The 13,275-nt window shown below is 43.2% G+C and overlaps 1 protein-coding gene across 1 annotated transcript in view; it reads right to left on the bottom strand.

The window, feature by feature from the left end:
* Positions 1–5,081: 5,081 nt before the first annotated feature.
* The window catches only part of LOC110531219 (voltage-dependent L-type calcium channel subunit alpha-1D), a 47,556-nt gene continuing 39,362 nt past the window's right edge, over positions 5,082–13,275 (bottom strand). Inside the window, exons 35-47 of the mRNA XM_090185816.1 lie at positions 13,152–13,243; positions 12,783–12,942; positions 12,469–12,596; positions 12,123–12,219; positions 11,626–11,728; positions 11,416–11,517; positions 11,034–11,158; positions 10,784–10,894; positions 9,385–10,064; positions 8,986–9,284; positions 8,766–8,878; positions 8,256–8,630; positions 5,082–7,946 (exon numbers count right to left, since the gene is read on the bottom strand). Of these exons, the coding sequence (XP_090041942.1) occupies positions 7,740–7,946; positions 8,256–8,630; positions 8,766–8,878; positions 8,986–9,284; positions 9,385–10,064; positions 10,784–10,894; positions 11,034–11,158; positions 11,416–11,517; positions 11,626–11,728; positions 12,123–12,219; positions 12,469–12,596; positions 12,783–12,942; positions 13,152–13,243 (2,592 nt within the window). The 3' untranslated portion in view covers positions 5,082–7,739. The remainder of the gene's footprint in view (positions 7,947–8,255; positions 8,631–8,765; positions 8,879–8,985; positions 9,285–9,384; positions 10,065–10,783; positions 10,895–11,033; positions 11,159–11,415; positions 11,518–11,625; positions 11,729–12,122; positions 12,220–12,468; positions 12,597–12,782; positions 12,943–13,151; positions 13,244–13,275) is intronic.

Below are 13,275 nucleotides of genomic sequence, written 5' to 3'. Positions count from 1 at the left end.
AACATTGTTACTTCAACACAGTCTGCACTTGGATCTTACCTGAAACGCTATAGTACGAAATGGCCATGATTGACCCAGCAGACTTTTACCAGCTCCGCAACGCCATCTCCTCCCAAGGAGCCACCATTGGAAGGCACGAGGAGTTGATTCGCCATCTGATGGAAGGGTTCTAGGCCGTGGCCGAAAGTCACAACCTAGCTTTGGACACATTGCAGGAGCAAATCCGTGGGTGGCCTACTAGGCAGTCTACCATGACGGTAACCTCCCAGACCCTGAGAAGTTTTCGTGGCTGAGATGTCTGGGAGAGAGGCTGCACGGAGGTTACTCCAGCTTCGGCAGGACTCCCTCGGTGTGGCAGACTATGCGGTGGAATTCCGCATGCTATTAGTGGTGCTGGAACCCGGAAGAGCTGTTCGACACGTTCCTGCACAGAGTATTCGGAGGAAGTAAAGGACGAGCTTGTAGCCCTGGAACAACCCGACGGATCTCGACTTACTCATCGCTTTGACCATCCGGATCGATGGGCGGCTACGGGATCGTATTAAGGAGAAGAGGTCTGATTGCGGTCCCAATTGCTCACTCAAGGATCCCACCTTGCATCTGATGGACTTTGGAAGTCCACAGTGTATATGTTCCCGAGAGGATCCGAGCTTACCCGAGTTTCTCCAAAATCCTCTGAATACTGCCGATTTACCTCTTCCTGAGCCGATGCAGCTCGGCAGGGCTAGGCTATCTCCAGCTGAACATGTACGCAGACATAACACCCAGATTTGTCTGTATTGCAGTAGTCACGGTCATTATGTGTCTACCTGTCCCCTAAAGAGACCTAACTCATTGGTAGGAATGACTACACTGGTGGGTCCTAAGGACAATTTAGCTTCTCCCCCTACTCGCCCCCCCTCTCCATGCCACCCCAGATACTCATCGACTCGGGGGCCGATATGAGTCTTATGGACGTTACCCTGGCATTCGAGGTGCGCATCCCCACTCAACCCCTCTCCTTTCCCATGAATGTTAGAGCGCTGGACGGGCGTTCTATAGGCCGGGTCACCCACCATACCACCCCCATCATCCTATGAGTGTCGGGGAACCACAGTGAGATGATCCAATTCCTCCTATTTGAGTCTCCGCAGGTTCCTGTGGCATTGGTGCCATTGTAGGCTGGAGCCCGTTCTGCTACACTCATTGCCTGAAATCAGCTCTGCCTGCCCCGGAACGTCTTCCTGGGGACTTGGAAATTGCCCCGGATCTCGCCGCCATTCCCGTGGAATACCAGGACATCCGGGAGGGGTTCAGTAAGGCCTGGGCCACTTCGTTTCCACAACACCGACCAGTACCCAGGGATGTTAAGCCAGATGCGCTGGCACGCTGCTATAGCCACGCGGCTACACCCCCGGAATCTGAGCCCTTTCCCCCCCTGCTCCAAGATCATTAGCGTCTAGATGTAAACCCATGTCTCACATTCCAAAATGATTTAGCAGTGCATGGTGATTGAACAGGTGTAGGGAGGGTGAAGTCTGTGAATAAAACAAATATATAAATATACATATAATTAACAAAACGTGCACACAACAGTATATGTTATTTTTTGTGGTAAAAATTATGTGAATGAAAACACTGTTCACTTGACAGCGGTTTTCATATACAGTGCCTTGCGAAAGTATTCGGCCCCCTTGAACTTTGCGACCTTTTGCCACATTTCAGGCTTCAAACATAAAGATATAAAACTGTATTTTTTTGTGAAGAATCAACAACAAGTGGGACACAATCATGAAGTGGAACGACATTTATTGGATATTTCAAACTTTTTTAACAAATCCAAAACTGAAAAATTGGGCGTGCAAAATTATTCAGCCCCCTTAAGTTAATACTTTGTAGCGCCACCTTTTGCTGCGATTACAGCTGTAAGTCGCTTGGGGTATGTCTCTATCAGTTTTGCACATCGAGAGACTGAATTTTTTTCCCATTCCTCCTTGCAAAACAGCTCGAGCTCAGTGAGGTTGGATGGAGAGCATTTGTGAACAGCAGTTTTCAGTTCTTTCCACAGATTCTCGATTGGATTCAGGTCTGGACTTTGACTTGGCCATTCTAACACCTGGATATGTTTATTTTTGAACCATTCCATTGTAGATTTTGCTTTATGTTTTGGATCATTGTCTTGTTGGAAGACAAATCTCCGCCCCAGTCTCAGGTCTTTTGCAGACTCCATCAGGTTTTCTTCCAGAATGGTCCTGTATTTGGCTCCATCCATCTTCCCATCAATTTTAACCATCTTCCCTGTCCCTGCTGAAGAAAAGCAGGCCCAAACCATGATGCTGCCACCACCATGTTTGACAGTGGAGATGGTGTGTTCAGGGTGATGAGCTGTGTTGCTTTTACGCCAAACATAACGTTTTGCATTGTTGCCAAAAAGTTCCATTTTGGTTTCATCTGACCAGAGCACCTTCTTCCACATGTTTGGTGTGTCTCCCAGGTGGCTTGTGGCAAACTTTAAACGGCACTTTTTATGGATATCTTTAAGAAATGGCTTTCTTCTTGCCACTCTTCCATAAAGGCCAGATTTGTGCAATATACGACTGATTGTTGTCCTATGGACAGAGTCTCCCACCTCAGCTGTAGATCTCTGCAGTTCATCCAGAGTGATTATGGGCCTCTTGGCTGCATCTCTGATCAGTCTTCTCCTTGTATGAGCTGAAAGTTTAGAGGGACGGCCAGGTCTTGGTAGATTTGCAGTGGTCTGATACTCCTTCCATTTCAATATTATCGCTTGCACAGTGCTCCTTGGGATGTTTAAAGCTTGGGAAATCTTTTTGTATCCAAATCCGGCTTTAAACTTCTTCACAACAGTATCTCGGACCTGCCTGGTGTGTTCCTTGTTCTTCATGATGCTCTCTGTGCTTTTGACGGACCTCTGAGACTATCACAGTGCAGGTGCATTTATACGGAGACTTGATTACACACAGGTGGATTGTATTTATCATCATTAGTCATTTAGGTGAACATTGGATCATTCAGAGATCCTCACTGAACTTCTGGAGAGAGTTTGCTGCACTGATAGTAAAGGGGCTGAATAATTTTGCACGCCCAATTTTTCAGTTTTTGATTTGTTAAAATAGTTTGAAATATCCAATAAATGTTGTTCCACTTCATGATTGTGTCCCACTTGTTGTTGATTCTTCACAAAAAAATACAGTTTTATATCTTTATGTTTGAAGCCTGAAATGTGGCAAAAGGTCGCAAAGTTCAAGGGGGCCGAATACTTTCGCAAGGCACTGTACATACCTTGTCCATAATGTAGAGGCCATCTGGGATCTTCAGTGAACAGGTAAGGGAGGAGGAAGATGGCTACTGTGACTGAGTCAAAAGTTTTTAAAGACACCATTCATTCAAATGAATTGTAGGTGATACATGTGATCTGCATAATATTATGAGACAAACCAATACAAATTGCACATACTTTTGTGGACCTCCTCGTCAGTATACATGCATACAGACACAAAAAAATAAGTGAGCAGTTCAGTCATCTGCGCCCAATACGACTATAGCCTTTAACATCTTACATATTCTTACCTCGTTGTTGATTCATATCCATTGAATTGTGTACATTTTTTGTTTAATTATTATTATTTTTTTAAAGGGAGTGTCAAAACACAGCCATTTGGACAAATATGAAAAGATAGATGGTAGGCCTATCATCATAAAACAATATCAATTTTGATCATAAAGGGAGAAACCTTGCCTTAAATTGAGGACATCTTTACATTTTTCAGTAAGGTGTCTGCACCTGCTGTCCTCTCAAATTCAAATAAAAATATTTCAGTTGGGCAGTTAGGTTCCTGCAAGAACATAAAGAACTACCAAACAACTACCTCTTTCCCAACTGTATTTCATTTATTTATTTATTTTGCTCCTTTGCACCCCATTATTTTTATTTCTACTTTGCACATTCTTCCATTGCAAAACTACCATTCCAGTGTTTTACTTGCTATATTGTATTTACCTTGCCACCATGGCCTTTTTTGCCTTTACCTCCCTTCTCACCTCATTTGCTCACATTGTATATAGACTTGTTTATACTGTATTATTGACTGTATGTTTGTTTTACTCCATGTGTAACTCTGTGTCGTTGTATCTGTCGAACTGCTTTGCTTTATCTTGGCCAGGTCGCAATTGTAAATGAGAACTTGTTCTCAACTTGCCTACCTGGTTAAATAAAGGTAAAATAAATAAAATAAATAAATAAACTAACGAGGTTCCTCAATGAATCCCATCTCCTATGGGGTTCTTGGAAGAATGTTTTGGGGGCATTTTTCAGTGCCAAAAACCCTAAGGTTCTTCAAGGAACTTTTAGGATCTTAGAAGAACCATTGTTGAAGCCCTCATTTTTAGAGTGTAGCAAGTTAGGATTATTAGGTTAAGGTTAGGAAAAGGGTTAGGGTTAGCTAAAATGCCCAAAAAACGTATGATAAAAAGATCTGACAAAGCAGGGGTTCCAAATGTAGAACCCAGTTCCTACATTTTAATGTAAAAATGGATTTTATCAAACAAAACTATGCTACATTTTATCTCTAGGACCCTCAGGATGACAAATCAGAGCAATGAATGTAAGTATATTATTAACCTTCAGAGGTGAATCTATCAAACCAAGTGCCGTGATACGTTTTTGTTGTGCACTTTCCTCAAACAATAGCATGGATTTTTTTTTACTGTAATAGCTACTGTAAATTGGACAGTGCAGTTAGATTAAATTATTGTTCATCTTTATGCCCATATAAGACATGTCTATGTCCTGGGAAATGTTCGTAATGCTAATCACAATAGCGCACGTTAGCTCAACCGTCCCCTTGGAGGTTAATTTGACAAAAGATGTATGCTTTTTAACCATTACCATGTTTCTTAGTCAAATATGGCCAGTCATATACATCTTTATTTATCTTCTTTGCTGAAAACAAAAACACCTGAAAATCAGCCACTAAGCCAAGTGTTGTCATGGTAATTAAAGAGGAGTTTCTAAATGTGGAACTGAGTGGGCCAAGGAAACACAGATGTTCTCCATCTGTTAAGGCACTAATGAGTCATTATGCAATTCATGTGTTTATTTTATGATGTTCCTTAAAATCATGAAATGTTACACCCTGTATAATTATGTAGAGTTATGCCAGTTCTTTATGAAAAGCCCTTGTCTCCAGTATTTGCATTATTAATATTGTTACTGCTACTAAATGAACTAGCTACATGACAACTTTGAGAAAAAGTACATTACACTTTATTACTGTACACACAAGTACCTGACAGTTCAAAGTGTTAGCAGTCACAATAAAATAAATCTAACAATTGTTATTATTACATTTACAAGTTGCATTCCTGTTAACCATATACGTACATAAATACTATTTCAAAGTTTCTCACTGAGGGAGATCAATCAATCAATCAAATGTATTTTATAAAGCCCCTTTAACATCCGCAGTTGTCACAAAGTACTATACAGAAATCCAGCCTAAAACCCCAAACAGCAAGCAATGCAGCTGTAGAAGCACAGTGGCTAGGAAAAACTCTCTAGAAAGGCAGGAACCTATGAAGAAACCTAGAGAGAAACCCTTAACATGACTGTCATGAGAATCTTCTTTGGGGTTTCTGTTGATTTAAACTTTTTGGGATAGGGGGCAGCATTTTCACTTTTGGATGAATAGCGTGCCCAGAGTGAACTGCCTCCTACTCTGTCCCAGATGCTAATATATGCATATTATTATTAGTATTGGATAGAAAACACTCTGAAGTTTCTAAAACTGTTTGAATGATGTCTGTGAGTATAACAGAACTCATATGGCAGGCGAAAATCTGAGAAAAATCCAACCAGGAAGTGGGACATCTGAGGTTTGTAGTTTTTCAACGCTTGGCCTACCGAGTACACATTGAGATATGGATGAGGTTACACTTCCTAGGGCTTCCACTAGATGTCAACCGTCTTTAGAAACTGGTTTGAGGATTCTACTATAAAGGAGGGGCTCATAAGACCTCTGAGTCAGTGGTCTGGCAGAGAGCCTTGGTCTCATGACATCTGCTCCCGACAGAGTTACTTCTCGTTCCAGTGCTTTTCTGAAGACAAAGGAATTCTCCGGTTGGAACATTATTGATGTTTTATGTTAAAAACATCCTAATGATTGATTCCATACATCGTTTGACATGTTTCTAAAGGATTGTAACTGAACTTTTTGAGTTTTTGTCTGGATGAAGTGCCTGCGCCTCATGAAGATGGATTACTGGGCTGAACACGCTTACAACAAGTGGCTATTTGGACATAAATGATGGAACTTTATGGAACAAATCATTCATTTATTGCCGAACTGGGATTCCTGTGAGTGCCTTCTGATGAAAATCATCAAAGGTAAGTGAATATTTATGGTGTTGTTTCTAACTTTGTTGATTCCAAAATGGCGGATATTCCTCTGGCTGTTTTGGGTTCTGAGCGCCGTTCTCAGATTATGCTTTTTCCGTCAATTTTTTTTGAAATCTGACACAGCGGTTGGATTAAGAAGTCTATCTTTAATTCTGTAAATAACACTTGTATCTTTTATCAATGTTTATTATGAGTATTTCTGCAAAATCACCGGATGTTTTGGAATCAAAACATTACTGCACGTAAGGCGCCAATGTAAACTGAGATTTTTGGATATAAATATGCACATTATCGAACAAAACATACATGTATTGTGTAACATGATGTCCTATAAGTGTCATCTGATGAAGATCATCAAAGGTTAGTGATTCATTTTATCTATATTTTTGCTTTTTGTGACTCCTATCTTTGGCTGGAAAAATGGCTGTGTGTTTTTTCGACTTGGCGGTGATCTAACAATCATATGTTGTGCTTTAGCTGTAAAGCATTTTTTAAATCAGACACGATGGGTAGATTAACAAGATGTTTATCTTTCATTTGCTGTATTGGACTTGTTCATGTGTGAAAGTTACATATTTCAAAAAAATATTTTTGAATTTCGTGAGCTGCCTCTTCAGCGGAATGTTGTCGAGGTGTTCTGCTAGCGGAACCCCTGCACTAGAAAGGTTCATTTGACATGACATGGTTCAAAAGTCTACTGTTAATGCTATGCTAATGCTTCACTGGGCAACTGACATGACACACATAAACCCATTTTCATTATCTATGGTTACAAGTGGAGCTCACTTGAACTATAGACAGGTACTATATATATTTTTTTGTTGATTTATGCCAGCTTTTAATATGTTTTTATGACCCTAGCAGGGTTATTGTATGATTTGGGTGTATAAGTGACAGCAATTCTAGAACAGTACCAAAAATGGAAATACAATCCAAAAATGCCGCTTTTGAAAATAGCGATAAACTACTTCATAGTAGAATGCGAATTGCAATCATGTTCGGCAGGCTATAGTACAGTACACTCTTACATTAGAATAATGTGTAAAGAGTATTGAGGCCAAACCTCAATAGTTGGGCTCTGTACTGTATATGCTGTCTAATTCACAATGGTTCTTTCAGACTCTTGTTCAAGACACACTGATGCTTTCAACAAAGCCAAATTAACTGAGAAGATCTGGAAAAGAAAAATAGCATGATCAAAGAGATATAGACCGTTTCCTAAGATCAATAGCTTGGGACAGCATTCTTACCCCCCCCCCATGTTGATGGAGAGGTAAGGCTCTATCTCATTGCCCTCCTACTCTCCCTACCTCCATCCCTCTCTCTCTCTGTTTCCTCTCTCTCAGTAGGAAATCACACAGTTCATCTCATCTGCCAGCTCCTCCTCAAAGCGTCCTATTGGCTGTCCAGTAGAACGGGTCAGCAGATCTGTTGCTGCGTTTTCCATCTCATCAATGGTCATGTTACATGCGTCAGCGATCTCCCGCTTGGCGAAGTTCACAAACTTTGGGTCTCTTGCATAGAGGCCCAAGCCTTCTGATATCAGGATCTGTGGGAGAGTAAGAAGAGTAGTGAACCACTGAACACAAATCTCTCTCTCTCTATCAGTCTCTCTCTCCATATATATTTCCATATCCCAACAACCTACAGCATACAAGTGTTTATTGAATATTCATAATCACTGACTTAGGCAAATATACTTTTTTGGAAAGCAAAGCAAATTTTCAGGTAAATTACTGACGCTTGGAGTGCGCTTGACTCCTCCACTCACCATTAGGAAGATAAGGTATAGCCTACCGGTAAACAATATATAGCCTTGGGATTTTTAGCTGGACGTTTTGTTTTATTCATCACTTACCGACTCCACCAGGCTGTTTGCACTGCCTTTCTCTATGAGTCTTTGGCTGATCTGGGAGGGCACTCTGCCGTTGGTGTAGCTCCTGTTCTGTGGCGTGTGCATGGGGAGTGTTGGGGCTCCAGGGTACCAGCCACTGGGCCTAGTTGCAATAGCAGGGAGGCTGGAGGTGGCCTGGGTCCTGTCTCCCCACAGCTGCTGGGTGCCCCCGGCCTCATCCACCAGCATCAGAGGGGCGTAGAGCAGACGCCCTCTCTTTGCGGCTGCTGATGTTGCTGACACCCCTGCTCCTGGCATTGACCCTGCAGGTCCTCCTCCATTGTTGGCCCAGGAGGCCGAGGATATGGAGGAGACACTGCTGCGGCGGGAGTCAAGGGTCTGGAGGACGACGGATGACAACGCCAAGAGGAAAATGACTAAAATCTTGATTTCTATTATTAAATTAAAATCAAAATGTCTCTTTGATTCAGTGAGTATTTGTTGACTATTCTTTTGCATGTGTGTGTTTCTCACCAGTCTGGATCTGCATGGGGGTGAGTTACTCTCATATGTGCCAGGGATGGGGATGTCACCCGCGCTATGCTGTGCCCGCAGACACTGGATGTTAAAGGAGGGCGGCTTACGACCTGGAAGGGAAAATACATGGAAATGTACTAAGACGGTCACTGGGTGTTTCTAGTTCTACTGATTCTACTGGTGTTGAGGAGAAAGACTGAGACCATGTGATGATTACCTGCAGGAGTGGGAGGAAGAACACGTCTCCGGACATACGGCTCCAATCCGTTTCCATTGTAGCCGTTGCCATTGTAGCCGTTTCCATTGTAGCCGTTTCCTATGTAACCATTACCGGTGTAGCCACTCATGCTACCTCCATTCATACCATTCATAGCGCCATTATAGCCATTCCCATTCATGCCATTTCCATTTCCGTAGGGTACTCCTGCAACACTCCCATTGGTGAAGTTAGGAGCATGACTCTGCATGTACTCTGGTGGGATATGGGATACTGCAGGTTGCTCTTGATATGCATACCTGTGAAGGGAAAGGGAACACTTATGCACGCACGCACACATGCACGCTCTTCAACTAAGCTTCATTAACGTAGATCTGCCTCTCTCCCCTTCCCACTTACCCGTCGTTTGTTAGCATGCCCACTGGGTACTGTTGGTAGTACACCTGGTGTGCAGCATAAGTTTCACCTCCTCTTCCCTCCATCACTAGCTCTGGTTGAGGTGGGGCAGCGGCTGCCTCTAACACTATTTGAGCTGCCTCTGGTTCTGGTGGGGCTATCACTATTTGAGGTTGGGATTGGGCAACCATTTGTGGCGGAGAAGCAATCTGTGGTGGGGGTGGGGCTGGTGCTGGTTGGGGTGGGGCTGGTGCTGGTTGGGGAGGGGATGGGGCCTGTGGTGGGGCTGGGGCTGGTGCTGGTTGGGGAGGGGATGGGGCCTGTGGTGGGGGTGGGGCTGGTGCTGGTTGGGGAGGGGATGGGGCCTGTGGTGGGGATGGGTTCGGTGCTGGTTGGGGAGGGGATGGATCTTTTGGTGGTGATGCGGCTGGTGCTTCTTCTGGTGGAAGGAGGGCCTCAGATCTCGTTGGCTGTTCAACCACCACATCAAAGGATGACAGAGCTGATTCTGATCTCTCACTGGCTGTTAATGGCTGTTCTGTGACCACGTCGCTGAATATAGTGGGCTCGATGAAGGGCTCCATGAAAACGATGGTGGTGGACTCCTCCAAGTCACCTGGTATGGGAGTGGTGGATGAAGTATTGGTAGCAGAGGTGCCTGGATCTTCAAAAACATTTTCATTCTGAAGGAAGGGGAAAACAGAGAGATCAGCTTTAATATACAGTCAACTTCTGCTTATTGTAAATACTATAGAAACATTTATGTTTACCTACTGTAAGTGATATTTGCTTATTTGATCAATGTCAAAATAGAAAAGACAGATCATTTTGGCCGCCTTTCCTTCCAGTTCTCTGCTGCCAATGACTGGAACGAATTGCAAAAATCACTGAAGTGGGAGACTTATATCTCCCTCACTAACTTTAAACATCAGCTATCTGAGCAGCTAACCGATCGCTGCAGCTGTACACAGCCCATCTGTAAATAGCCCAATCCAATCTACCTACCTCATCCCCATATTGTTTTTTATTTACTTTTTTGCTCTTCTTGCACACCAGTATTTCTACTTGCACATCTATCAGTGCTATCAGTGTCCGGTGTTCATTTGCTAAATTGTAATTACTTCGCTACTATGGCCTAGTTATTGCCTTACCTCCTCATGCCATTTGCACACATTGTATATAGACTTTTTTATATTGTGTTATTGACTGTAAGTTTGTTTATTCCATGTATAACTCTGTGTTGTTGTTTGTGTTGCACTGCTTTGCTTTATCTTGGCCAGGTCGCAGTTGTAAATGAGAACTTGTTCTCAACTGGCCTACCTGGTTAAATAAAGGTGAAATTAAAAAAATGTCAGTACATACTGTTTTGATACACTAATGACAGTCAATAGGAGATACTTACTTTGAAAAACTCTTCGTCCAACTCTCCCTCCATACCCTCCTCTTCCTCTCCCTCCATTGCCAAGGCCAGATGCAACTCTGGGGCAAGTGCCTGCAGTGACCGTAGCCCTGCCTGCCACACACACACACACACACACACACACACACACACACACACACACACACACACACACACACACACAAAAAGTGTAATACACAAACACACACACAGTCACCAAACAGCAACACGTGTAAACAGGTAACTGGTATACCTGGAGAGAGTCTTTCTTGTCCTTTCCCTTCTTCTTCCTCTCCCGCTCCTTCCTCTTGCGGAACTTCTTAAAGTAGTCCTGGATCAAGAAGCTGGCATAGAACTTCCCACAAGTCACCTCTTCCCCTAAGTCAGGAAGAATCGTCACAGAGGAGGAGAATGGGAAAAAAATAATTTTAAACAAAGGGAGGAGGCAAATGGGAAAGTGATAGAGAAGGACTAAGATAAAAAAAACACAGACAAATATCCTAGTGAGATACAGAAAGAAACCTGTATTTCTGTAACTTTAAAACTACTATTAGAGTGGTCTGTGTGGTTATACGGTAGTATACAGTAATAAGTCTCTGTCTAGTTGGTTTAAAAAGGCACCTCCTGAGTTTTACCTCTAGGGGGTGGAATGACCTCTTCAAGGAGCTTGGGTTTAGTGCGCTTCCATATCTTCTTAATGATGGCCCTGAGCTCCTCGTTGTCCTGGTCAACAGGCCCTAGTGGAGTGACACAAGACCTTTAAAAACACAGGAGTAAAGGCTGCAAGCACCACTGCACTAAATAATGATGTGTGAATGATACACTGTGTGTGTGTGCTGACTGACCGTCAGTCTTGATCTTGAGTGAGGTTCTGACCAGCGCAAACAGGGTAGCGTTGAAGGTGACTGTCCCATCGCTGTGCAGCGGCACGTTCATAGCAACCAGCCTCTGACAGGACAAGCAAGCAGATGAGAGGAAGAGTGGTAGAAAGGGAGGAGGGGAGAGGAAGTGGAGAAGGAAGAGAGAGGGAGGGTTTAATTGTATTGGCAGGGGGAAGAGGAGGAAAGGCAGCCAAGGCTGAGGGAGTAAATTCCACTGATCTGCTAGATTAGACAGGCTTGTATGGGTAGAGAGAGACTGTAGGACATGTAGCCTGTCTTGATATACTGTATTAAGTGGGAGTGTGACTTTGATGAATAAAACATAATTTTAAGGATATCATTATCACTGCACACTATCTGACATATATCAAACATTCAATTATACAAATAATTCAAGCTAATACGTTTATTATACTTTTTCATTTATGCAACTTTTAACATTAAAATATGATCTGCCCTACCTTGCAGGCCACACGATGGGGGCACAGTTTGCCAAAACCAAGGGGTGGCTGGATCCTGCGCAGCATAGTGACCACATCGATATGTTTGATTCGACCCCTGCAACAGAGAAAGAAATCAGCATGTACACAGCTCCACTACGAGCCATTGGAAATGAGGACAATATAAAGGACCAAATGGGGAAAAGGGATTGATGAGAAGAGAAATGTAAGAAATTATGAATGGCTTTCCTTTAAATTTTAAGAGAATGTGTATCTTTTTTCTTTTAAATTGGGTTGTTAAAAACATTGACATTAAAATACATGATTTGAAATAAATAAAAAAGAGATACAGAGAGTCGTCTCTTACGTGGCCTCTGGGTCATAATCCGACCAGACTCGTTTGAACTCGTCCAGGTGATGAGTACCCAGTACGGTCCAATCCCTGGTCAGGTACTCAAAGTTGTCCATGATGACAGCAATGAACAAGTTAATGATCTGAGAAGAGGAACACAGAGTGTATTGATCACAGCCGGTCTGCTTCAACATTTCTTTATTTTTCCCTTATTTATACAGGTTGGTTTCATTGAGATAAACTTCTCTTTCGCAACAGAGACCTCTCACATACAGATTTCCCCTCCTTCCTCTGACACCACCTCCTCCCTCCCTTCCCCTCTCCCTCACCAGGAAAGCGCAGAGCATGAAGAAGCTGATGAAGTAGATGTAGGCCAGGTTGCTGCCGCACATGCTCTCCTCCCCGGGCTCAAAGTCTGACTCGGGGTCACAGCGTCTCCCTGGCAACGCTGCCAACATGATCTCCTGCCACTGCTCTCCGGTTGCACACCTGCAGGAACAGCACACACATTAGGACTGAGGAACGTAAAGAAGACACAGGAGCGAGAGGAGATGAGAGAATGGGAAGAGGAGAGGCTGCAGAGAAGAGAAAAGAAGAGAACAGAGGGGAAACGAAGAGTGGATAGCTACGGGAGAAAAGGAGAAGGTGGTTGAGTTTCTACCTATTTACTATTTCTCTCTCTCTCCTGCAGAGCTCACCTGAAGAGCAGTAGGACAGACATGAAGAAGGTCTGAAAGTTGTTGTTCCTGTTGATATGCGAGTTGTCATCTATAGCAATCTTTCCAAATGTCTGCAAAAGGTGTGAGCATAGGCCATATTGTC

This window comes from Oncorhynchus mykiss, chromosome 9 (assembly GCF_057628025.1).
Source record: "Oncorhynchus mykiss isolate SJ-2025 chromosome 9, ASM5762802v1, whole genome shotgun sequence".
NCBI classification, from domain to species: Eukaryota; Metazoa; Chordata; class Actinopteri; order Salmoniformes; family Salmonidae; genus Oncorhynchus; species Oncorhynchus mykiss.
Note: the sequence above shows the minus strand (reverse complement) of the source record. Positions and strands in the feature narration are given on the sequence as shown.